This window comes from Chelonoidis abingdonii, chromosome 4 (assembly GCF_003597395.2).
Source record: "Chelonoidis abingdonii isolate Lonesome George chromosome 4, CheloAbing_2.0, whole genome shotgun sequence".
Taxonomy (NCBI): domain Eukaryota; kingdom Metazoa; phylum Chordata; order Testudines; family Testudinidae; genus Chelonoidis; species Chelonoidis abingdonii.
Window position 1 is genome coordinate 147,023,212 of NC_133772.1, and position 25,565 is coordinate 147,048,776.

The 25,565-nt window shown below is 41.7% G+C and overlaps 1 protein-coding gene across 1 annotated transcript in view; it reads left to right on the forward strand.

Moving 5' to 3' along the window:
* KCNH5 (potassium voltage-gated channel subfamily H member 5) overlaps positions 1–25,565 on the forward strand; it is a 240,538-nt gene that overhangs the window by 18,333 nt on the left and 196,640 nt on the right. The window contains exons 2-4 of the mRNA XM_032789186.1: positions 894–1,017; positions 11,045–11,151; positions 16,174–16,302. Coding sequence (XP_032645077.1) covers positions 894–1,017; positions 11,045–11,151; positions 16,174–16,302 — 360 coding nt within the window. The remainder of the gene's footprint in view (positions 1–893; positions 1,018–11,044; positions 11,152–16,173; positions 16,303–25,565) is intronic.

Here is a 25,565-nt window from a genome sequence, read left to right on the forward strand (position 1 = left end):
GAATCAGATTATTTTAGGACTAGCTCCTAATATGTTTGTGCTAATTCATGTATCTGAGCTGTAGGCACTGACTAAAAGAACAGATGATTGAAGCAATATTTCAACATAAGGTCGGCATCCTGAAAATACTCACTGCAAATATTAGCATATTTACAGGAACTGATATAGGCTGATAGAATTAACCAGAGCCAACACCTCCTTTTATGTCATAAAATAGATATTTCCAGTCTGTATCTGCAATGTTGTTTTCTTTTCTAATCTCAGCCTTGAACTTTTTACTTTCCTTGCTTCCCATCACTATATTAGAATTCCATCCAGTTTATCTAGTATCTGCCATTATAGGCGTGCTATAGCACAGTGCATAGCTGTGCAAATTTCTCTCTGCGTGTCAGCTGCTGTCCTCCACCCCAGAGGTGGCTGCCTCTGAATAATTGTGTGAAACACTTTGGGAACTGTGAAAAGCACAGTCTTTTATTTGTCTTATTATGCAACATGCCTGTCATCAATGCTAGGCACACTGACCAGTTAACACATAAATAAACAATGTATAATGTTAGTTCAAGGTTGATATCAAGGCACAATATCCTGATCAAAAGTTGATAATAGGTGATTCTTAGAATGTACTGTATGAATTGTTTAAGAGCTGGTGCTTGTTTTAGTACTTTTAGGTGAAAGAAGTGTCAAATGTTACTAGAAACAAAACCTGTCCAACCATTTTATAATGCCATATCCTTTTTTTTAGAGCCTTTGATTTGTTCAGTTATCTGTTAAACTCATATCCGATTGATATTATCAATATGAATATGTCTGCAATTGGTTTTAACACAAGGATCATTTAACCTCACATGATGGTTAACTGCAAAACTTCCTCTCTCTCTCTTTTTTCTTTTTAGAATCAAGTTTTTTACTGGGAAATGCCCAGATTGTGGACTGGCCCGTAGTTTATAGTAATGACGGTTTTTGTAAACTCTCTGGATATCATCGAGCTGACGTCATGCAGAAGAGTAGCACTTGCAGGTATGTAGCCTTGGTATATTCACAAACTAATTATTTATATCGAGTGAAAATTAGTACTCTGCTAAAATGTTTAAATGATCTTGAAAGCCTTAATTTAAAAATGATCTGTTAAAAGTTTCAAAATTACCAATAAACTATTTAAGGTACCAATGCAATCAATAGAAATCATAACTATAAAGGTTGGATACTGCACAGTGCTGACCACCTTGTCTCTGATCCAGCAAAGCACTTAAACACATGGTTAACTGTATGCATGAGTAGTTCCATTGACGTCAATAGATCTACTGAAGTCAATGGAACTAATTGAGTGCTTAAAGTTTTGTACATGCTTATGTGCTTTTACTGGATCAGGGCCAGACTGCTCAGCATGTTGTAGGATTGAGCTATAAATGAAAAGAGAATATTTCTGGTGATAATATAGATTTGTTTTTACTTTGTAACATTTACCAATGAATATATTTTCTGCCATCCATGTTTTGAAAACAAGCTAGTTCTTTCTTTAATTGGCTTCCGGATCCTGAGTTCAGGAATTTGTGACTTGCCTTGTAACAGCTGTTGGTGGTATAAATGTTCTGAGCAGTGCAGGAATGAAGAAAAATCTTCAGTGGAAAAGGAAAATTTTAGAGACTCTGGGCTAGGTTCTCCTTTGCCTTGGAATTGCGCCTGATTTACACTAGTATCAGTGAGGTCACAATTGGGCCCTGTAATGAATTTGAAAGAGATATGCAGGCATGGTTGGATGTTTAAAAACTGGGTTTTAGTCCACACAAGTGGACGATTTTTACTAGTTTCACTTTAACTGATTCACAAGAGGCCTACCCCCATGACCATACTGAGGTGTACACTGCACTCTCTGTCACCATCGGGGCAGTTACCCCAGGAGCAGGTGGACATACTGTCACCCCTTGTCTGGTGATCTGCCAGGAGAGGACAATTTTAATTTATGGCCTGATATTCATCCTACCCTCCTCAACTGAGTGCCTGGGAGGTGCTCCAGAAGAGCGCTGAATAAAGCATGTGCAGCCTCTGAATAATTGTGTGAAACACTTTGGGAACTGTGAAAAGCACAGTCTTTTATTTGTCTTATTATGCAACATGCCTGTCATCAATGCCCCATAAAGCATGTGCAGCAACAGTCCTGGCAGAGTGTCCGCTGCCCAGGGCCTACACCTGGTTAGACTGCTGGTAACTGAAGCAACCCAGGGAGCAAATCTGACTCTATACGTGTGGTACGTTAACTACCATTCCATTTTCACCAAGAGGCAACAAGCACATTGCTAATGGGAAAACGTAGCCTGCTCTGCTTTCCTCTATTGAGGAGGAGGGGAAACCCTTGGAATCCAAGATTCCTTAAAGTATTCAGGCTTCCTGTAGCAGACAATGGTATAGGAACAAGCTTGTGATGTTACCATGCAATATTGAATACAGGCAATAGCAAGCAAGTTCTCAAACTCATGGGGGCTGACGGAGACAACCTCATCACAGCCATTCCAGATGCACTGATAGAATTGCCCTGTTGCACTCCCATGATCACATCTACGTTTTCTTTGTACTCAAACACATCTATATAAGCTACTTGCTGCCAACTGAGCCTCTTTCCAAGAGCTCTGAATTAAAACCTTTACAAGTACAGAACAGAACTATAAGAAAATTTTAGTTAAACACCTTTGCAACATGAGGACTTATGAGTTCTCCTGTTAAAAATACCCCTTCAGATAGTAAAGGTGCCAAAAGGTTTGTTGCCTAGCAGTGTTTTTGTGCATGTTTATGTGTTATGGGTATAACATGTGGAGCAGTCTCCCACCTTTTCTCTCTTAGGATGTAAAAGTTTATATGGGGTTAAATTCACCCCTGTGGAGAGAGCCAGCATGAGGCTGTGCACCATTTAAGTCCCTTGTAAGCCCTGTTTCAATGATGAAAATGGTCCATGGATGTTGGGTATGTTGGCATTGGGGCTGGAAGGTATAACTCAAGTGGACATACCCTCACTAGCTCTGGTGAAGCTAGTATGCTAAAAATAGCAATATTGTCCTGGTGGCATGAGCATGGGAGGGGCTAGCCATCCTGAGTAGGTACCTAGGATCTTGGATGGAATTGCATTGAGGGCAGCTGCTTGCACCGCTTTGATTAAAATTCTTATTTAGCTCTGATTGAGCTAGTGTGAGTATGTCTACTTGAGCTGGAAGTTACATCTTTCAGCTCCAGTATAGATACCTCCATTGTGTTGACCCTCTTCACCAGGTCACTCTTATGTTATTCTTGAGTAGGAGGTTAGTGGGTAGACAGGGCTGCTTTCTAATACAGACTCCATTTTTTTTTCTCTTCACTTCCAACTACCCATCCACTTTAGAGTCTGTCTATTTAGCAACCACCTTTTCATTCAAAGACTGGGTCAGACTCTTTTCTACGCCTGATCCTTAGCTGGTTGAGTTACACTGAGCAGTATGGTGATTTCCACATGCCCCAGCGGCTCAGAATGCCGCCTCATCGAAAATTCCCATCTTTGCTGGTACATGGGGTGTGAGGCTGGGATCGAAAAGTTATCCAAAAGGTTTAATGTCCAATGCATGCCTTTTCAGGCAGGAAAAGTTTTGAAGCTACTCTCTAATAAAAAGTTGTGCTGCTGTATGAAACAGAACAGTTTTTGGGTGGACTGTGGCTTTTAGGGTTTACTCACTTGAGTGTGTGGTGTTGAAGGTGAGAAATACAGTAGATGACATTGAAGAGGGATTGTGAAGATGATAGCCAGTAAATGTCTGTTTTTTTGATAGATGGTGTAATTTTAATCAACATGATACATAAAATTTTATTTTCTAAATTGGGTTCTCAGTCTACATGTGATAAGACTGATTGCTACATCGTGTGTGTCCAAAATAGAATTATTTGATATATAACATAGCATTAGCTGGATTAAAGCAAAGCAGATTTCTGATGCTATGAGATCAGAGTGCTATGGTGCTACATTTATATTGCTTTTCAGGACAAAAACGTATACACATAGAGAGAGATACATAATGTAAAACTTTTCAGACTCTAGGCTCTGATTCTTGGGATGCAGTCTAGCTGTGCTTGGTGCAGGTCCTGAGTATGGTAGAGGACAAAGATAGTTTTATTCCACTATTGTGGCTGTCAGTTTGAAGGTGGGCCAGTTTGTCCCCAGTGTAAGTTAGAGCAGATCTGAGGCTGCTCTAAAATTTATGCTTGGCTGCCAGCAGCCCCAAGTGGCTATTCCAGCAGCTGGGAATAGCTAGAGTATAGAGATGCACTCACAGTCATGACCCTCACACCCAGGGCCTCGACATTAACTCTACACCACTTGGGGATACCTCCTATAGAATAGTAGTTCCCATTTGGCTAGATCGACTGGCTTTATGACACATTGTAGCAGCTGAGTGGTACAAAGTACCCAGCATAGAGATGAGAATTGGGCAACCAGAGCTTTGAGCTACAGGGATATAAATATGTTTTTGATTGGCACACATCATACCAGAAATTGTGTGCTTAATTGCACACAATAGCATTGTCACACACACAGAGACCCATTTTTTCAGCAGGTGGAAACTTGTGAGTTGATGAATATTGTGTCTCAATGAAATTACAATGGGGATGGCCTGAGGGGCAGCTGCAGTTTCAGTATATTTAGGCTGCAATTGCACATGCAAACTTTCTTTACTTCCAGTTGCATTAGGAGCTTAAATTGCACTTAGAGAAATATTTCTCTTGTATTTATATGTGCTCATGGAAATTTAGATCTTACTGAGTAAATTAAAATAATTGGCTGTTCTAAAACCTTTCTGAAAATTATATGGTATTTTTAGTAGTAGTCTCAAAATATCATTTCAATGGTCCTTGGTAGCCATTGATTCCTCTGTGCAAGAACTCATGAAAACACATACCCATTGAATACTTGGTTAGCAGAGGTGCCCCAAGCGTTGTACATTTGGCATTGTCTGGGGGCTGCTCCATTCCTCTCTTTGGCTTGCCTGTCTCCACAGGGCTTGGCTCAGGGCTGGGTGTGGCCCACAGTTTTTAGATGAAACCTGAGCTTCCCTGGGTCAGTCTGTGTGCCCTGGTGGAACCGTACACAAAGGGACACAGTATTAGGGGATCACAGCTCTTTATTGAACCGGTTGTTTACAGGCAGCATTACTGGGGAAATTGCTGCACTATTCTAATTCAGGATCTCAGGGGAGTGAGGGAAACATTCACTCCTGGTTTGATCTATTGCTGTTTAAAGTTGGATGAAAAATCTGTGGGTAAAATCCTGGCTCTGCTGAAGTCAATGGCAAAACTGCCATTGATTTCAGCAGGGCCAGGATTTCACCCCTGTATGTCTAGTGAATGGACATCAGTGTTCAAGAATAATTAAACTTGACATTGAGATGGTTTCTCATTTATGCTAAAGGCCCCTTAAACTGTCAGGGCGGCACAAAGAGGCCTTGTTGTGAACGAGAATCAGGCCTGTGAAGTTTCCATTGAGGTTTACTATAAAGGATGCTGTACTTTAACTTGCAGACTTTTGAACCTTCTAATTCGCGAGTTGGTGGCTGTTGTTCATTTTGGGTGAATAGTTTTCAAGCTGGCATTGGCCAGCATCATGCTGTCGTGCCGGTTTTCATCGAATGCCCCTTGATAAACAGGGTTGTAATTTTGGTTTAGGATCCTGCCATGCTTTGCCATTCACCCAGCCTTCAGAACCTCACAGAATTATCCATTAACACGAACAGGACACTACTGGTGACACCACCAGCAGCAGTCTGAAACTGACTAGGAATACAAGAGTCCTGTGCCCACTCAGAGCTGCACTGTATTGAATGGTTCTTCTGTTTCGGGGGGTGCTTGGGAGGGAGATAAGAACACAAACAAGATAAATACAAACTGAATTGCTTAAGAAAGAGAAAAAATTTGTCTAATGTTTCTCCTTTCTGCGACTGTCTCAGTTAGTCTTATGTGTCTGCGATATGTCTATCATGTAGATTGTAAGATCCCCAGCATTGGGTGGTCTTGATATTTGTCTTGTACAGTGTGCTGCCGATGCTTGACAAGTAATAAATAACCACAACCGGTGACAGAGGAAGACAGTGTGATTGATAAAGGAGTAGGGATGGGAGTCCCCCCAGTTGTTTAAAAAAAAAAAAAGAGGGGGACAGTCAAAATTAAATGAAATCTGTGATAAACAGAACTCTTCTGTAACTTGTATGGCAGAGTTGCTTTGTAAGTTCCCTGTGCACCTGATTCTAAAAACTGTCCATTGAAAAGTTTAGTTATTGCAGCACAGGACCTTAAAATGTTTCCTTACATAGGAAAATATTGTAAGATTTGAACTTTAGAGATTGACTGCTGTCATAAACTGATTTTCTTGTAAACATATAGTTGATTGATCATATTCAGCAGGGTTGTATAGTTACTCCTTAATACCTACTATCCCCACTGTACAAGATGCTGAATACAGCTAGTCATTATACCTCTAATTAATATTGATCCTGCACTCATAAACTACATAAACACTTGAACAGAATCTTTTTTCTGTAGTCTCGTAATAAGGGGAAAATTGTTTTAAATCTCTGGAACAACACAACAGAAAATTCAGTTGCATGACACATTATGCTAAACCTCTCGGGTCATATTTTTGTTTTGCCCTGTCAGTGCATTAAAGAGAACAAATTAAAAGGAAATGAAACATTCCAACCTTAGTTGTTGTCACCTCAAATGTAAATGTAGAAAACATTATCAGCTGAAATTATAAATAGAAAACAGATCATTTGAAAATATTCTGTCTGCAGTATGTTGTGGAATTATCTGAAAGACAGCCATGTATTAATAGAAGTTGGATTCTAGGTTGGTGGTGAATTCGAAAAATGACAACATTATTGAGTGGTATCTTGTAGAACTCTGCTGATTTGGTAAAACAGATTGCTGGCATCACAGAAAAGTTCAGTAGCATCTCCTTAATAATTTGCACTGGTGACTTAGTAATGACATATACTATATCAGTGCCTGCCTTTGTTTTGCTGTGAATAACTTCCTTTAGTATCCCACAAATATTATAGGACGTTTTTGATCTACAGGCCAGATTCTGATCCCATTCCTTGCACAGAGTAGCATCTTACTCTGTGAGTATCCTCTTGACCCAGTAGAACTACTGTGCTAGTGTGAAAAACTGCTTACCAGTAGTGAGTAAGGAGTTCACAGTCTGGCCCTAACACAGTCAAGTCACTAACAACTTCTTATTTTGTTGTTTCTTGCGGCATAAGTGTAAAATAAATCTCAGTTTACTGAAGCTCTGAAGGTTTGTCAACCAATGAAAGAAAAACTTCTTTTAAACTGTAGAGACACTGGTAGCCTTATTTCCTCCTTTATCTTTAATTTTCATGGAGGTTTCTGTTGTGGATTGCCATTTCAACTCAAAATGTCTGTGAACAAAGAAAATGGCAATTAAAAGTATGTTCATCCAAGCATTTGACAGCTTTTATTCTACCTTCCCTTTTCTTGCACTTCTTTAATTGTAGATCTGCATAGAACAGTCTTCATTTATATTTGGTCCTGGGGAAGAACGACCATGAGGGCTCTGATGTTCTGTTATGAAATTCAGTCTTTTAGGGTATGTCTCTACTGTGGCTGGAAGGTGTGATTTCCCACCCAGGTAACTCCCCGCTAGCTCAGCTTGAGCTGGTGCACTAAAAATAGCAGTGCGGACATGGCAGCATGTTTGGCAGCTCGGGCTAGCCACCTGAGTCCAAGCCTGCCTGGGCCGCCACTGTGGGCCAAGCTCAGGCTGCGATGCCCACACTGCTATTTTTAGCACACTAGCTCAAGCTGGACTAGCGTGAGTCTGTCTACCCACGCTATGAATCGCACTTCTCAGTCAGGTCAGCACACAGGTGTTTGGGAGCCTGGGGCAAAATCTGAAATGGAAGCCCTCCCACCTTCCAAAAAAATTGTCCCTGAGAGGAGGACCTGGGGAGTGGTGGCATATTGGAGAGGAGCCTCCCCTGCAACCCCACAGTGCTGGCTCCTGTCCTAAGGGTCTAGGTCCAGCTCCCTGCTTCGGGTGTTGTGACCTGGCTCATGGGCTTGCATCACCACTCAGTTTGGACTGGTGGTCCCTCCATTGCGCAGGAGCTGCTAGGCCAAACCTGAATGGTGCTGCAATCCCAAGCATCAGTTTTCCTTGCACCCTCCTTTCCCCCAGGTGGCCCCGCTCCCAGCTGCAGTGTAGACATACCCTTAGAAGTAAAGTCAATGGAGCAGTGCCCATTTATACCAGCCTCCTTTTGAAAAACTCCAGTGAAGAAGCTCAGGCAGTCTGTTCCATTGTCCTACCATTCTTAGAGTTAGGAGGTTTTTTCTGAGATTTAATCTAAACCTGCTATGCTGTAGTTTGAACCCATTGCCTCTTGTCCTGCCCTCTGAGACAAGAGAGGACAACTTTTCTCCTGTCTTTTTTATGGCAGTCTTTTAAGTATCTGAAGACCACTATCATATCTCCCCCGTTGTCCATCTCCTCTTTTCCAAACTAAACATACTCAGTTCCCTCAGCCTTTGCTCATATGATTCGCATTCCATCCCTTTGATTATCTTTGGCTCTTGCCTCTGGATCCTTTCAGGTTTTTCTGCATCCTTTCTATACATTGGTGCCCAAAACAGGACACAGTACTCCAGCTGAGGCCTAACCAGCACTGAGTAGAGTGGTACTATCACCTCCCGTGACACGCATGCTGTGCCTCTGTTAATGCAACCTAAAATTGCATTTGCTTTATTTGCAACAGCATCACATTGCTGACTCATGTTGAGTCAGTTTCCCCTCCCAATTCTGTATCTGTGTGTTTGGTTTTTCTTCCCGAAGTGTAGCTCCTTACATGTGTCTTTGCTGAATGTCATTTTGTTGTTTAAGCCCAGTTCTTCAATTTATCAAGTTCCCTCTGAATGTGAGCTCTATCCTCCAAAGTATTGGCAACCCCTACTAGCTTTGTGTCATCCTCAGACTTGATCAATATGCTCTCCATACTTACATCCAGGTCATTAATAAAGGTGTTAAACAACACCAGACTCAAAACAGATCCTTGTGGGAACCCCCCAATTATGTATTCAGTTAATGGTAGTTCCATCAAGCCCACATTTCTCTAGCTTACTTATCAAATGTCACGTGGGACTGTCAAAAGCCTTGCTGAAGTCCAGGTATGTTATGTCCATCACATTCCTCCTATCCAACAAATCAGTTACTTTCTCAAAGAAGGAAATCAAGATGGTTTGGCATGATTTGTTCTTGGTAAATCCATGCTGGCTGCTAGTGATCACCACTTCATTCGCCAGGTATTTGCAAATTGAATGTTTATACATTGCTCTAGTATCTTACTAGGTATCAAGGTTTGGCTGACTGCTGTATAGTTCCCTGGTGCCTCCTTTTTCCCCTTTTCAAAGGTGGACGCTGTGTTAGCCTTTCTCCAGTCTTCTGGGACCTCTCTTGTCATCCATGAGTTTGTAAATATTATTGCCAGTGGCTCCAAGATTTCTTCAGCTAATTCTTTCAGTACTCTTGTGTACATAGCATCTGGCCCTGCTGATTTGAATCCATTCAAATTGGTCAGAAGATCTGATGTGTTCTTTACTTTTTCCCAATCTGCATCCCTTCCCCTTTATTATCTATAGTAACTTCACTAGTCATCTGGTCACACGTTATTTTTTGTGAGAAGACTGAAGCCAAGTAGATATTGAGCAACTCTGCCTTTCTATCATCCTCCATTCCCAGCTCACCTTCTCCATTGAGCAGTGGACCCGCACCATTGTTAAGTTTGCATTTATAGCCGTTTAGTGGAGGGGAGGAGGAGGAATGTAGAGATGCATTTTAGTACTTTTTCCAAACAGTGTGATACAAAAATTAATTGAATAACATGAAATAAGTAAATGTATTTGCATATTTCTTAAGAGTTGTGTAATAGTCTAGCAGTTTGATTTCTTGTGCAATAAAAAGGCAATTCATCCAGTTCTATTTTATTCCACAAATTAAGCAAGTGAGGTAAATGTAATGTAACTAAACCTCAGAGGAGTTTAATGGAGTTTTGCACATTTACATCAGCACAGGGAAATTGAACCAGGGATGCTCTTCCATTGAAATTCACCCTGCCAATATGAATGACACGAGCTGGCACTTATATAACTGATGTTGGGGATGCACTATTTGAAAGGTGTAGTGTTGAACAGGGTAGCTGAGGAATTGATCCAGCAAGGCACTTAGACACGACTCTTAACTTGAAGCATGTGAGTTGTCCCAGTGATTTCCTTCCCACTCACATGGGATAAATGCAAACCTGACTTGACGTCAGTGGGACAATTCGTACTCTTAAATCCCCCAATCCAGCACAACTTTTATTTGCAAGTGAATTGCAGCCTTTATTTCTTGTTGGTGAAATCCTGTCTTGATTCATAATCAGACCTTTATAAGTAAACTCTGATTACCTGAATGTCTTGGGGTACCTCTGGATAATTTTAAAAAACGGAACTTAGTCCCTGTCTGAATTTTGGATTTGGGGCATGGGAGCAAATTTTGGGTAACTCAACATTCTCATAACCGATGCTTGGATCATCAGGACTGATCAGCAGTGGATTCCATTCTGCCTCACAAGTGTAAAGGGTTCTAAGAGGATTTGAGAATTTGCATGGCTTTTGTTGAGTTTTCTTCTCCACTTTATCATTTTGTCACTGTAGCATTTTTACGTGTTGCCCCAGCGGTAGTAATAGGATATGCTTTTGTATATTGTCAGCTCTTTTTTTAACACTCTAGCCTTGAATGTATGCCTAGAAAGTCACTTATAAAACATAAAATGACAGCACATAAATCTTTCTTACAATAAATAAGCAGCCACGATTGTTTGCTTTATAGGTTTCATGGCAATCTTGGAATACCATAAATGTTGATATGAGGTGTAACTCATAGTTACATTTCAGTGATGACAATTACAGCATAGCCAATGTTTATAAGTTGTTACTTGAGTGTGGAAAAAAACAGAAATGGATTTTTCTTTTCCAGTTTTATGTATGGGGAACTGACGGATAAGAAGACCATTGAAAAAGTCAGACAGACTTTTGACAACTATGAGTCAAACTGCTTTGAAATTCTTCTGTACAAGAAAAACAGTATGTATAACATTGTATGCAACTGCTGGTAATTGACAGTACATTTTTTAAAATGAATAATTGAGCAATACCAATGTTTCTTTTAGCATTTGTGTGGGAGTTTGGGGCAAGATTGTTAAAAGTGATTAGTGGTTTTGGGTGCCTTAATATTTGAATTGGCAACTTGAGACCAGGGCCAGCTCCAGGGGTTTTGCCGCCCCAAGCATTAAAAAAACAAAACAAAAAAAAACACCACGATGGCGATTGCGATCTGTGGCAATTCGGCGGGAGGTCCTTCGCTCCGAGCGGGAGTGAGGGATCCTCCACTGAATTGCTGCCGAATACTTGAAAGTGCCGCCCCAAACACCTGCTTGATAAGCTGGTGACTGGAGCCGGCCTGCTTGAGACCCCTTAAAAGACTCTGGTTTTCAGTGGGTAGGTGCTCAGTACTTTCTGCAAGTCCGGCCCCTTTAAAATGCCTCAAGTGAGGACCCCAGAAACATAACTCATTTTTGAAACTTTTGGAGTATATGAAAGTGATCAAACTAGGTACATTTGTAGGAAGCACTGTGCGAGGTGCTCCATGCAGATCGGAGAATGTCCTTCAATCATGAGCTGGAACACTCACGTCCCAGGTGTCTATGGTCCTGTCACTTGTGCCTACTGATCTGATGGCTCTGTGATGCGTAGAGATACCCATTAGGAACTTGGATGAGACCACCAACCATAAGACCCAGTCAAGAATTAGTACAAGGTTATTGGAATGCAGAGGACAATGTAGTAACCCAACAATGTGACCAATTCTCCCTTCAGCTGTCTGGCCTCTCCAGCAGGTTTCAAGGACTGGAGATGATTTTACTTCAGAGTCAGGTTGCCACTACATATTGCCACCCTAGTCTTTCTCTTTAGGTGTTTGTGCTGCTCCTGTGCTTTGTTCTTGCTCATCAACATTTAACATGATACTGGAAAAAATCTGTCAGTTATGGACTGGCTGGCAGAGTTTACAAACTCTGTTTTTAACTCTTACAGTCCCTTTTTTTTTTTTTTAATGCTTGGACTTAATCACTATTCAAAGAATGCTGCTGCCATGAGATCCCAGAAGCTTGACCCAGTAACTTGCATGTTCATTCGGTTATGTGAGGCCATGTAATAGAGGCTGTAGCCTGTAAGCTGCTCTCCACAGGCAGACCCCTGTGCCTGCATGGAGTAGCTTGCAGGATTGGGTCCTTAGCTTTTCCTAGTGTACGTCAGTTGCAGGAAACAAATGCACTATAGGAGAGGGTAAATTGTGTTCCAGGGCCTCATCCAGTAGTTGTGCTATATCTCAGTACAAACACTTCTGTCTCTGATAACTATGAACAGAGGATTTAAGACAGTGCTGCTCCCTGAGATTGTACCTGCTGACTCCCTGAAATTATACGTGTGTTTTTTATACTTCAATTCCAGTTTCCCTTTGTAGAAGAAATCATCCCGTCCTTTGCCTTGCACACACTTAAGCAGTAATAAATTATCCTAAGATTCTCCAAATTCTGCTCACCCGAAGTATTTTAGCAAACTTTTCCATTAAAAGAAGAACAATTGCAGCTCTCACTTCCAGTATTGCTGCAGGTGTCTTGACATGTCCTGTGAATGACACCATTCTGGTCTTTGGCATATGGTCATGTCTGTTCTTTTGCTTTTCTGCTGCTCTGCTCTTTTGTCCATGCACTCTGCCTGATTGCTCCCGCATATTAGGAGAATGTCCTGAAATGGGTTTGCCCTGCATTTCTCCACTGGAGGAGGCTTCTAATGTTTCCATGCCCTGTTTCCAGCTGGTAGCGGAATGGATCCCTGGCAATCAACTTTCCCCTTTGCTACAGGGTTATCTTATTAAAAATAAGCTGAAGTGGCAGCTCCTGGTTAATTTCCCTTTTATTTTTAAATAGAAAAGCTAAAAGCTTTCTCCTGATCTCTTTTCCATATCAGGCCAATGGCTTTTGCTTAGAAAAGAATATCCCCTGCTTGAGTGGATTGCCTCTCAATAAATCTCTGAAACACAGCTTCCTCATTAAAACCTTCAGCTGTGCCCAGATTTCCAGCTCTTCTGTCTGTAGTTTTTATAAGATATGCAGGATAGTGGAAGGACTTTGTAATAAGAAAATATCCAAGTACAGTCTATAGGGTCATTCTCTGTTCAGTCTTGGATCGGATCCCATCCTTAAATTCAATCTCTCTTGCTCTCTCCTCTTCTCCAAAAGCCAAGAATTAAGACTTCTTTTGGTACTAACACTTTAACTGGCTGACTTCTGTCTCAGCAAATGCATTGTCCAGCACTTGGTTCTACCCAGTCATAATCTGTACCTGGCTTCCTGCAGGTTGGCAAAACGTGACCTCACTACAAAAGCACATGTTAAAGTTAACACTGTAGCAAAAAATAGGTAGTGTACATTTCTTCTAGAACACCTGCAGAAAATACAGACTGTTCCCAGATTGAGGGGTTTCAGTTTATTCCCACTGGAGGCCAGATGTGTCACCAGCTTTCTGCTCTGAGATCACTGCACTTTCATAGACCAAGCGTGAGAACACCCAGTGTTCATTTCAAACCCCACTCTGTGCCTAGCAGTGCTGTGTGTTCTTGCTCATGAGTCGTGTAGGTTTTTCTCCTGAGAGATTCTTTTGGTAGCAACTGAGATTTGTTTGGCTTCTCCTTTGCCTCCAGCATAGTGAGAAGTATTATCCAGAGGCTGCTGCTTTCAGGCATTATCCTCAGGATTGCTGCCCTCCGGCACTTACTTAGCATTTTAAGCTTGCTGTTATGAGGACTGCCTGGTTTCCTTATGTTTATTAGAATGCCTTCTGGTTTTTAATTAGTTGCTCATCTAAAGAGCTGCACATTACAAACCTCTTAGAAGCCAGTGTTCAGGTCTGTAAATCTTGAGTTGGCCATTGGGAATTGAAATAATGGAGCAGTCAGCACAATGTCCCTGGAATAAACCCTAAACCACAGGCCTTCCCTGTGTTTGTACCACTTACTGCAATTGTGCTGGTTTAATCACAGTCAGTTCAGTGTAGCCATGCTAGCCATGGTGAATTGCAGTTTTGACCTTATCTACACTAGTCCTGTGCTAAACCATTCTATTTGCAGTGCCCTCTGGTCACCTATTCTGCAGTTTCTGGTACAATTCCAGAAGCGATGCATGGTGGGAGATTTTGAAAGGCCAATGGTGCATTGTGGGTGGACTAGTCTGTGTGCATACTGGCACCAAAACAGTTCAGACTGAAAACAATTTTTAACCTGGATGAAAGCACGTCTAATCCAAATGGCATTGTGCATTCTTCCAAGCCATCCTCCAGCATGAGGTCTGAAGATGCTCAAAAGAAGAGGATGCCTGTGAAGTAGCCAATGCTGCCCTGTTTTTGACCCTTCAGTAGCCTCTGTGGGGAATGTTGAGACATTATGCTGCAAATCTATGGAACCACAGTTAGACCAGCTCTGCTGAATGGAAGTGAAATGTGGGCACAGAGGAAAACTGAAGAATGTTGGAATGATGTTTTCCATTCTCGTGGTCTCCATCCACTTCTCCATATCAAGTGTCAGGACAAGATCAGAAATGAGGCTATTCAGGAGGTGAACCAGCCACTGTCTCCATCCGCACTGGTTCAGTTTCAATGGCTTTCTTGGCCTGGACACATTGTTAGACTAGAAGACCAACCAGTTTCAAAGCGTGTGTACCAAGGAATGCTGCTACTTGTTTGCCATGTTTGCCAAAAGCTTCAGTAGTGTGACAAGATTGCCAGGGATGGATATAAACTGAATATACAATCACACCACCTTAAGCACCTTTCCAGAGATTAATCCATGTGACAGTTTGCAAAGAGGCCATGTCCTATGCTGATGACACTGGAGAACCTCTGTGTATGGATGTGAGGTGTTGCAAGTTTGCTATGGGGAGCAAATGGCTCTCAGGGTGGCCCATTTTTTCCAGTGTAGATAAGGCTTCACTGACAATGCCATTCATACAAGTGAACTGCGTATCTCTAAACAAACTGTGTAGGATCCCAAATCAGTAAGAGTAAAATCTACCTCCCCTGCAGCAGATCAGCATGCAGCAATAGAACTGAAGTGGTACACAATCGTCGTGGTGGCTGACTGACTACACAGGGGTGAATTTGACTCTACAGAGAACAGGACACTTGCTGTTTTACTGGTAATCATGCAGGAGAATTCAGCATGTATATGCACAGAGCAGGAATGTAATATCTGCTAACCTAACCACTCCAACATGTTAGGTGCTTCGTTGATTGTTTGCTTAACCAAAGTGCCAGGATTGTAAAATGGTTTTACCTTTAGTTCAAATAGTAAGAGGAAGATATGTCGGTGGGTTTATTGTCTATTGGTTAGAACAGCAGAGAGACTGGGAGGCAGACCTCTGGGGCTCCATATTCAGCTGTGTGTGGGGTGGGGGGGGCAGCAGGGTATCGTCTAGTGATTAGCCCAGGAGGCAGGGTGGCTGAGCTCATCTCTCAAGCGTTCTTTTTTATGTGTGGAAGAGTGTCAAATCTGGGACATGGCACGTTTGACAGCATCATCCTCATTTACAGAGAAATTAAAAAATGTTTTTAAAAAAAATCTAAAGCTCGTTTTTTATAGATGACCAGCAAAGGAAAAACATAGGTGACTTTGCCATTTTGTTTTGGTTCTCTGTGATGTGTAACATGGATCTTCAAGGTTTTCCTCTCGCCTTGTTTGTTACTTTAGAGATACCAGAAAGTTTTGCATGCCCTGAGGATGAGAACCCCCCAGACTCCAAAGGGGGCAAAGAATGATAGGAAGAGACCAGGCTAAAGGGGGAACAGTAAAATTGGATTGCTAGCTTTTTCTCATTTTAATGTGCATCTGAATATATTACAGACCCAAACAAACATGGCAAAAGTACAGCTATCTAGAAATGGTTTTCAGATAAATGTATGTAATACAGCATTTAAACCATGAAATGCCCCGTGTAGGAGTTGTGGAAAGCTGGTGTTCTATCACATGTCCCGGTTTCTTTCTCTCTTCTCCAGGAACCCCGGTTTGGTTCTACATGCAAATCGCACCTATAAGAAACGAACATGAAAAAGTGGTTTTATTCCTGTGCACTTTTAAAGATATCACTTTGTTCAAACAACCAATTGAAGATGATTCAACAAAAGGTAATTTTTAAAATAAATTAATGTTAAAACACACATTCAAGTTGAACCTCAGAGCAGAAGCAAACAATGAATGTGAAGAGTTTCTTGGCTTCAGGAAATACTTAGCAATGTGTAAGAGTTCGGACATCATTTTGCTACACTTGTGGTATAAAACTCTAAGATCAAGCACTGTGTGTGTAATAGGTTTCAGAGTAGCAGCCGTGTTAGTCTGTATCCTCAAAAAGAGCAGGAGTACTTGTGGCACCTTTAGAGATTAACAAATTTATTTCAGCATGAGCTTTCGTGAGCTACAGCTCACTTCTTCGGATGCATAGAATGGAACACACACAGAATTGTTCTCCTGTCTGTGTGTTCTATGGAACACACACAGAATTGTTCTCCTGTCTGTGTGTTCCATTATCCATTATTTCAGCACAGCTAGATTTTGCTTAGATTAGAAACTAGTATCACTTTGAGACACTGTTAGCCACTTTTAATTATTTGTTAAGCTTTACTGTTTTAGGAGATTGAAAATTAAATGTCTTTCCCTAAAAAGATTATAATTTTCCATTTAGTAAACACCTTTTTCCCCCTTGGTGATGAGATACTGATATCTTTTTTCTGTTGAAGGTGAAATTACAACGAAATGGCCCATTTTGCTTGTTCCTTGTTTGCCAGCAATGATATCCGCATAGCTCTGGTTATTGGGTTTATTTGTTAACAGCTGCTGCAGATGGTGTTCATTTGGATGTGCAGTGGCCTATTCAAATAAACACCCAGGGCTAGATCCTCAGCTTTGTCCAAGGACAACTGCTGGGGAAGGGTGAAAAGGACCTGTTTATACTGTCTCTGTCGATCCTGAGGCGTATTCTATGCTTCATGACTGTTGTATGCTAAGTTTATGTGTGTGGTGTTTTTCTAATTATATTTAGTGCAGACTTGATTAAGGGAAATAATATCCTGTTGCATGCACATCCAAGATTTGCTTTGCGTTTGCTTATCGTTTATTTATTCCTCACCTTCTCCCTCCCCCGGCCCCCAACTTGGCAAAGTCTGTGTGTCTCATGGAGAACTATGAACACTCAAAGCTTAAAGAGAAACTCTTGGTGTCCTCTAAGTGCAAAAAAACAGGGTCTGAACGATTTTCGTACAGTGTGGATAACATCTGATTATCCATGCTCAGGTAACTCAAAAGTTACTGAATATATTTGTTAAGCTGTTTGGAGAGACTTACTAACATGTGTGCCAACCTCAGGGCAGACTGTCCAGGAACAGGACATAGAACATACAGCCAGTTTGGGGTTTATCACTAGATTTCACCAACCAAGTAACAAGTATGAACTCATCAGATACTATAACAGCCTTAACATGGAGTCCTAGACAGTCCCCTCGGGCACACTTATCTATCTTACCACTCAGGCAAGCCTGCCTTTTGATAGATGATCCCTTACATCAAAAATCACCTCAGTGTGCAGGTTACTCCCACTCCCAAAGAACCAGTCACTTTCCCCAGGTCATTTGTACCTTAGATCTCTCATCAAAGACAATGTTTGTAGCCAATCCTGTATTTAACTAAAAGTTTATTAACCAGGAAAAAGAAATGAGAGTTATTTACAAGGTTAGAGCAGGTAAACATATGCATCAAATGAGTTACAGTCTTAGATATCAAAAGGTCATAGAAGTTGCTGTAATATACAAGCTCTTTGTGTCCTTGAGGGCTAACCCAGGCAAAGCAGCTTGGGGATCCCTTCCTCTCCCACGTTCCAAGCAGCATAGCGATAACAAGTTTTTCTTGACATAGATTTTTATCCCCTTTCCCAGGGCTCAAGCTGATGGGATGAGGATTTTTGCACATCTCCATTTCATAGATGTTTGGGAGAGGCGGGAACCAACAAAGTCTTTTGTCCAATGATGTTCCACAATGGCTTGTCTGATACCCACAGGCCTTCTTTTGTTGGGCAGGAGATGACACCTCTTGTGGTAAACTAGTATTTCACTGTAGCGGGGTGGTTGGTCCACCTCCACAGTATGTGTTTATGGGGGAAAATGTTAAGAAGCTGTGAAAATTCTCTGTTTATTGCTGCTGTCTGAAATGGGAGGGTATCATTATTTTCAAATGCCAATTGTTACATTTAAGCACCATTCCAAAATATTGCCCTGTAGCAGGCTGAGACTTTAACCTGCCAGTTTAAAAAGTGCTTGCTTCTGTAAAGCCCATTTTCCGGGTATGGGGTTGTATTGTCTTTTGCTTTCACATGGGCAGACCGACCAACATGGCTGAAGTCTAACAGCATTTGATCAGAGTACTTTGGGTAAAATATCCAATACAAGCCTGTTAACCCCATATCATTGGCCTGATTTTCCTCTCACTTACACTGGTGTAAATCAGGAGGAACTCTCTATGTTTGTTCCTCTCTCTCTCTCTCTCTCTGAAAATATTAAATTATAAATGTTGGCATCAGTACTTGGAAGAAAAAAACCCAGCACTGTTGCATTACCTTTTGTATCTCAATTGAATGAGTCTGTATTGCCCCACTGCATTGGAATTATAGCACTGCTTTGTCAGATGTAGTGCTATAGGATATGCATAATTCATTTTTCTTGCAGATAACATCGCTGTATGCACACAGGCTCGCAGAGCACTTTAGTTTTGAATTATGGGCTTGATAGATGTATAAATTACAATTTACTGGGAAATTTAGAAGCATTTATGAAAAGCACTATGGTAAAATACTGCTTTAAAGTACTAGAATTTGTCACTGAAAGGACTCATTTTTTTTAAGACTTTTTTTGTTTTGAGAGTCTATCAGGGCTATGAAGTACATAATACATAAGTAAAACATATGCCTAATGTAACTATGAATGGTGTATTTGAGCTACTGTCTATTATTTAAGATGTCTATTTCATTTAAGATGAAAAATTCAACAGCGATAAAATATCGATGACATTATGTACTAATCCTGCCATACCAATGTATTCTGCAGTATTGGCAAGTATATTGCCGTATCCTAGAGCTATAATATATCTCACTCCTGCAAAGCGCAAGCAAATAGCATTTAAAATCATAACAATTAGACAGTGTCTCAGAGGATAGGTGCTAGGAAATGGAACCTTTCCCTTCAAGGTCATCGGCTTCACTGTGGCCCAGATTGATGGGTTGCCAAAAAGCATTTCCTTGGATTTGATGGCTTAAGTCCAGTTTCTAGTGGGCAAATGTCCACCTTAGAAAAATCATCATTGCGGCTGGCACCACTGTTGGCAGTCTGAGCAGGGATGGAGGCTTAGCCATTATCTGACTCCTAGAAGTGATTCCTCTAGGCCTGAATCGTGCACACAAGTTTACATTGCTGCTGCCAGTCCTATACCTGTTCTGTTGATAAACCGAGGGCTTAAGTTTTCAGGGATGTCTACACGTGCCTTTCACAAAAACTAAATTCACTTAAAAAAATCTGAAAATGCCACTTAAAGGAATGTTCCTGATAAAAGCCTGCATGCTCCATACACAACCAAAACCATATTAACACAAATCTCTTGCAGTTAATGTTTAATGAGAGAATAATCCCATTGAAAGAAAATCTAACCCACTGAGAAAATAAAAATTGAAGTAAGAGAGTCACATTGTTTGTTTTAAATGGATACGTTCTCCACATACAAAACCAATAGCTTCTAAGTAATATATGAAATAGTGAATATAGTTTTGGGTATCCAGGTTTACAATGCATTTTTTTGTACTTGAAGCTCAGGTCAAATAGCTGCATTTATTATTAAACTTCAATCTAAAAATTCACATTGGTGGCAGAGTCATGAAACTTGTTTAGAAAAAATGAACAGCAAGATAAATATGGAATGTTCTGCATTTGAACATGTTTGGAATCACAGTTAAGCTAGAGGAAAGGCTGAAAATACATACAATATGAAATTACATTATCTCTTTTCACCAGTAGATCTCAAAGCATTTGCAAAAGAGAGCAGTAGCCTTATCCCCATCTTACAGATGAGGAAACTGAGGCACAGAGCGGTAAGTGACTTGCCTAAGCTCATCCAGTGATTATGCACTCATTTTAAGCTGACCAGTGGCTGAATGTGAGTGCAAAATAGGTGTGTGCCCACTTGTTAGTATGCAATCAATGGTGCAGGCAAAAATTGTTGTGCAAAAACAGAAGTCACGCATTTAAATGTATCCTAGCATTACAGCAGATTATAAAGCATCGGAATACACGGAATTTTGAAGTCAATGAATTTGGCCTAATATCACTGAGCTAGATGGGATACTTGTGTGCACACTGATAATATCTTGCTCCTTCAATGGTCTCATTGTCTTCAGTGGGCCTGCTTGTCGAGTAAGGCACTAGTTAATGTGTGCAAAAGTCTTACGATCTGGCCCATTATTTTCTGCTTTTTTGTTTTTAATATCCCATTCACCTCTGTCCCCAGTAAAGCTACAGTATAGTGGAAAAAATTATCATAGAAAATGGTCCATTTCACCAGCTACCGTTTATCCATAATAAGGAACAAACATCTAGCCAATGTAATGATCTGAATGGCTGAACATCCATAAATGATTTAGAATTGTATATACTCATTACTGATGTTAGAAGCTGATATATCTTTCTCATTTTATATTTCCAAACTGCCTGACTCCAAAAATTGCTAGAGCTCTTCTTTGGTTTGTATGCCATAGAATATAGAGGGTTTAAGGTGTTGTTGTATATTAACCATTTCATGCTGCATTACAAGATGGGGAAAAAAAGGCCTCTTCATTGTGCTCTTATGGGCAGGAATCAACATTAGAATTGCTGTAGTTACCCTTTTACAGTCTTTTTTTCACAAAATATCATTGTTAACCTAAGCATTTTTCCTGCAGATTAAGATCTTGGATACTACTGTGAGGCATTGATTTAAATGCCTTCATTATTTGCTTTACTTTTAAGATCAGACGAACCCTGACACGGGGGCTAATTGAAACCCAGTAGTGCTACATTAATGTTTTCTTAAGGGAAACCAGTTGGTCTTCAGCAGAGCAAATATCCAAATAATATGATATTTCCCTGAGATTTCTAAACTCTTCATATTCCCTTATTCATATTTGATTTATAACAACTATAATATCAATTACAGCCTCCATTTTCAAATGTGGCAATTCCAAGGCCCTGTAATCAGATCATCAATAGTATTTAGGTGCTTAACTTCCATTGATTTCAGTGGGAGGGCCGACGAGCGGGAGAGGAAGCCCCTGTCACACTCGGGGGATCCTTCCTTTATCCTTGCAGATGAAGAAGGTGATGGGGGAGCTGGTGTAAATGTATGACAGGCTGGGCGATTGAGGAGACTTTCCAGTGCTGGTCAAACAGCAGAAGGAAGTGCAGAACTTGCAGAACTTCTAACAGTCCCACCATTTGAAGAGAGAGCTTTTTGCTTGCCTGGCAGGCTCTGCCACAAAAAAACTCCATACCCTGCAGGAGTTTAGAAGGGAGCAAGCCCAGGTGCAGCAACAACTCCTACAAAGTGTGGTGAGTCCTGCAGTGGGGATTGGCAATCGGATGCAGGGCTAGGCCTCTGCAAGGTGGGCCCCGCAGACGACCCTGATGCATTTGTGGTCGTGTTGGAGAGAGTGGCTTCCAGGGCAGGATGGAATGGGGAGACTGGGTGCCATGGCTAGCACAGGAGAAGCTCAGGAGGCCTATGTGGCTCTCAGTGAGGAGCTGACAAGAGATTGCAAAATGGTTAACGTGGCCAGCCTAGACTAGGTGGATCTTTCGTTGCAAGATGTATGGACTGGGGGATTATGGCCTCAGGCATTTGCCCAGAAACTGACAGACTAGGACACTCATTGGCTGAGGCTGGGCACCCAAGGTGTGGATATTACAAGCAGTGTCATTCTTGAACAATTCCTCTGCTGGAGGATACCCACATATGGGTCAAGTGGCATCAATATGTTATCCTAAATGTGGCAATAGAACTAGCAGAAGAGTTTGCAGCCCTGGACGTTCTGGGGAGCGGGGAGGGGAAGTCGGCAGCTTAAGTGGCCAGATCTTGGAGGAAGACCAGAGAACCTACATCCAGAAAGAGCGCCGAGGAGAAGAAGAGGGAAGAGTCCAGAGGGACACTGATAGGGTCTCGTCGATTGTGTATTACCACTGTGGGCAGCAGGAATGTGTAAAAAGCCGGAGTGAGGGTTTACAGACTTCTGTGGTTGGACCGGGACTCCCAGCAAGGAGAAAGAAGGAAGCTACCAACTGTTCCTGTAGTGTTGGGGAGGAGGTATCAAAGGGGACTAGTGAACACTGCCTCAGCCTGTTCACTAATCCAGTGGGAGCTAGTGGAACTTCCTGGAGCAAGAGTGAGGCCCGAATGCATACATGCGTTAATAAGAAACTGCCCTGTGGCACAGATACTTCTGGAAGTTCAAAGGGAAATGTTAGGCATGTACTGGAGCCCTTTCTCATTAGGAAAGCAAAGGGGCATCCGACACCCTGGAGAACTGGAATGAAACCCAGGGGGAAAAGGATCATTAAGCATAGAAGGGCTGGACAGTATTAGAAAGGAGAACACAAGCGAGAGAGAAGGTAAAGAAAGGGGGAGTACCCCGAGAGGCAAAGGAGGAGGGAAAAAAAGACAAGGAAATAGTCTTAGAGGCTAAAGATAACCCGAACTTTTTACCAGCAGTCCTATTACCAAGGAGACAGGATAAAAGAGCTTGGGAAGGAAGTGCAGGGAGAGGGACAAGAGATGCAGACAGACAAAGAGAAGCAGGAGAGGGACAGGAGATGCAGACAGACAGGGCTAGCAGGGCCTGACCAAAGGGAATGCCCTGGGAGGAGACACCCCCTGCTTTGGAGAAGGGTTAGTAGAATTGAATGACACTGTGCATACTGTGTGACAGCACTAATATGGAGAAAATAGTGGAGTGAAATGCTGTAAATAACTGCACAGTGGTATCTACACAAGAGAAGGTCTCTGAACAGTCTGTGTGAAGCAAAGTGGACGGGAGCAGATGGTCCCCATCACAGACAGTCTGGTGTTCAGCACCTCTGAAAATCAGACCGCTTTAGTTAGGTGTCAAAATATCCAAATTCCTAACCTTCAAGTATCACGGTTTGACCATTATCTGTTAGTGTGGTTGACAGATCATTTTATAGCCGTCAAGGTATTAGCAACATACTGCAGCAGCGTGATACTGGAAAGCTGGCTTAATGGGCTAGCTAGGGATTCCCCTCATTTAATGAAAATCGTCATCAGTGTAGAACTGACATAGTGACTGTATGCTACCAGGCCACTGGCATACCATGTGTTCCTAGGGACAGGGTCAGTGTGGAGCAGCTGCTAGAAATTGCCTAGTCGGGGCTATGGGCAATGGGGGGATGTAAGTTAAATTCCAAGATTCCAAGGCAGAAGAGACCATTGTGATCATCTAGTCTGACCACCTGTATAACATGGCCCACAGGACTTCCCCAAAATAATACCTAGACTAGATCTTTTAGAGAAACATCCAATCTTGATTTAAAAATGTCAGTGATGGAGAATTCACCAGGTTAAAGAGCCTCCAGGCTGCTTTTACTTATGCAGGGTACAAACCAGCCCCCAGCCAGCCCCAGGATCTTGGTGTCTGCCAAGGATCTGGCTTCAAGTAATAATGAGCAAGAGATGATTTTATAGAGTAAAGCCCTAACAACTACTTCTTTAAGGGAAGCTGGCATGCTTCCATTTAAAATGTCCCGAATCAGAGGAAGTGTTCTTGGAAAGGACCCAAGCTGTCACTCCTTCTTTTGACAATTTCTCTGCTGGTCTGTTTCCTACCTTGTGTGTTGCCACAGCTTTTTAAAGCGGCACGACAGCTCAGTGCATTTATTCTGACTTACTGTCCAAAACACAAAGGGGCAGCTTTACGTCATAAATGAACAAAAGCGTTCATATAATTAATTGATCACCAGCCTGCACTAATAGTAAAAGAATGTAGGGATCTGAAGAGGGGATGTGAAATCTCCTCCAGAGTGTGCTTAAAACCAAAGTCAGTAGAACTTCGTAGTGCACAAAGTAAACTCTAAACAAGAAAGTGGAGTGCAGCTATAACGAGCAGGTAGTAACAGATTTGTTCCTGTTCCAGCTGTCCAGTATAAAGCACAGTGACTCAGCACCTGGAGGGGAAAGCTGCATCAGCATAGTGACACTATTAGACTAGTGTCCATCCAGTAGAAAGGCAGGCACTAAAATGAACAGGTTTTCATAGGGGATAATTATGGCTCAGTTAAAGTTGCTACGGGTTTTTGACTGTGTAAAGACCATAGGACCAAGTTATATCTAATAATATATTAGTTCTAAGCAATGCACCATACTTTACCTGTGTTACTTGGACCAAAGAATAGCAAAGCTGGAAATATCGTGTCCTGCCAAGGCACTGCTCAAGAAGTTATTTCTAAATCAGCTCATTAATTTAGGGAGTGGTTGAATGAACACAGTCCCATCTGCCAAAGCTTTTTTTCCTGGGGCCAGAAGACTTTCATTCTCTGTATCTGGTTCAGTAGATGAGCATACGTGGCAGCTCCATGTTCCTGCACTCCCTCAAGCGCTATGGCTAAGTACAGTATTAACAGCTTCCTCTTGTGTTACCGCAGCTCACATTTAAAATAAACGCTGGAAAAAATTCTTTTTAAAAAAAGATAAATTTGTTACCATATTTCTCCTCTCAGAGAAACCTTTGCCCCAGCATGTCTCAGGTACAACAGGAACTTATCTCAGGCAACATGCAGGACCTAGGTTGTGGCACCTTGGTACTGTCACTCTACCCTACAGCCCAAAGATTAGAGGCCATCACTTTGCCCCTCATATCCTGCCCAATAACAACTATAATTAGAACAAGAGGTGCAGAGAATCCTTTGTGGTAAAATATAAAATTATGAAGAAAACTGCAGAGGAAAAGAGTTGTAGCATGGAAAATGACAGTTCAGCTGCAGTAGTATGTACCGCAGGTGGGAAAGGGAGAAAGATTAGTTCTTGTCATTCAGCCTCTGAACCTTTCTTTCATGCCTAGCGGCATTTTGGTCCCTACTGCTCATATTCGTTTGGAGGTGTTTAACGCACACAACTACCTGAGTCAACAATGTGCTGCTGTTGCAGAAAAAACAAAAGCAATATTGGGTTGCATTAACAGAGGCATAGCACGCAAGTCACGGGAGGTGATAGTACTGCTCCTCTTGGTACTGATTAGGACAGTAGGACAGTGGAACAGAATGCCTAGGAAGGTCATAGATGCTTCTTCACTGGAGGTTTTCAAAAGGAGGCTGGG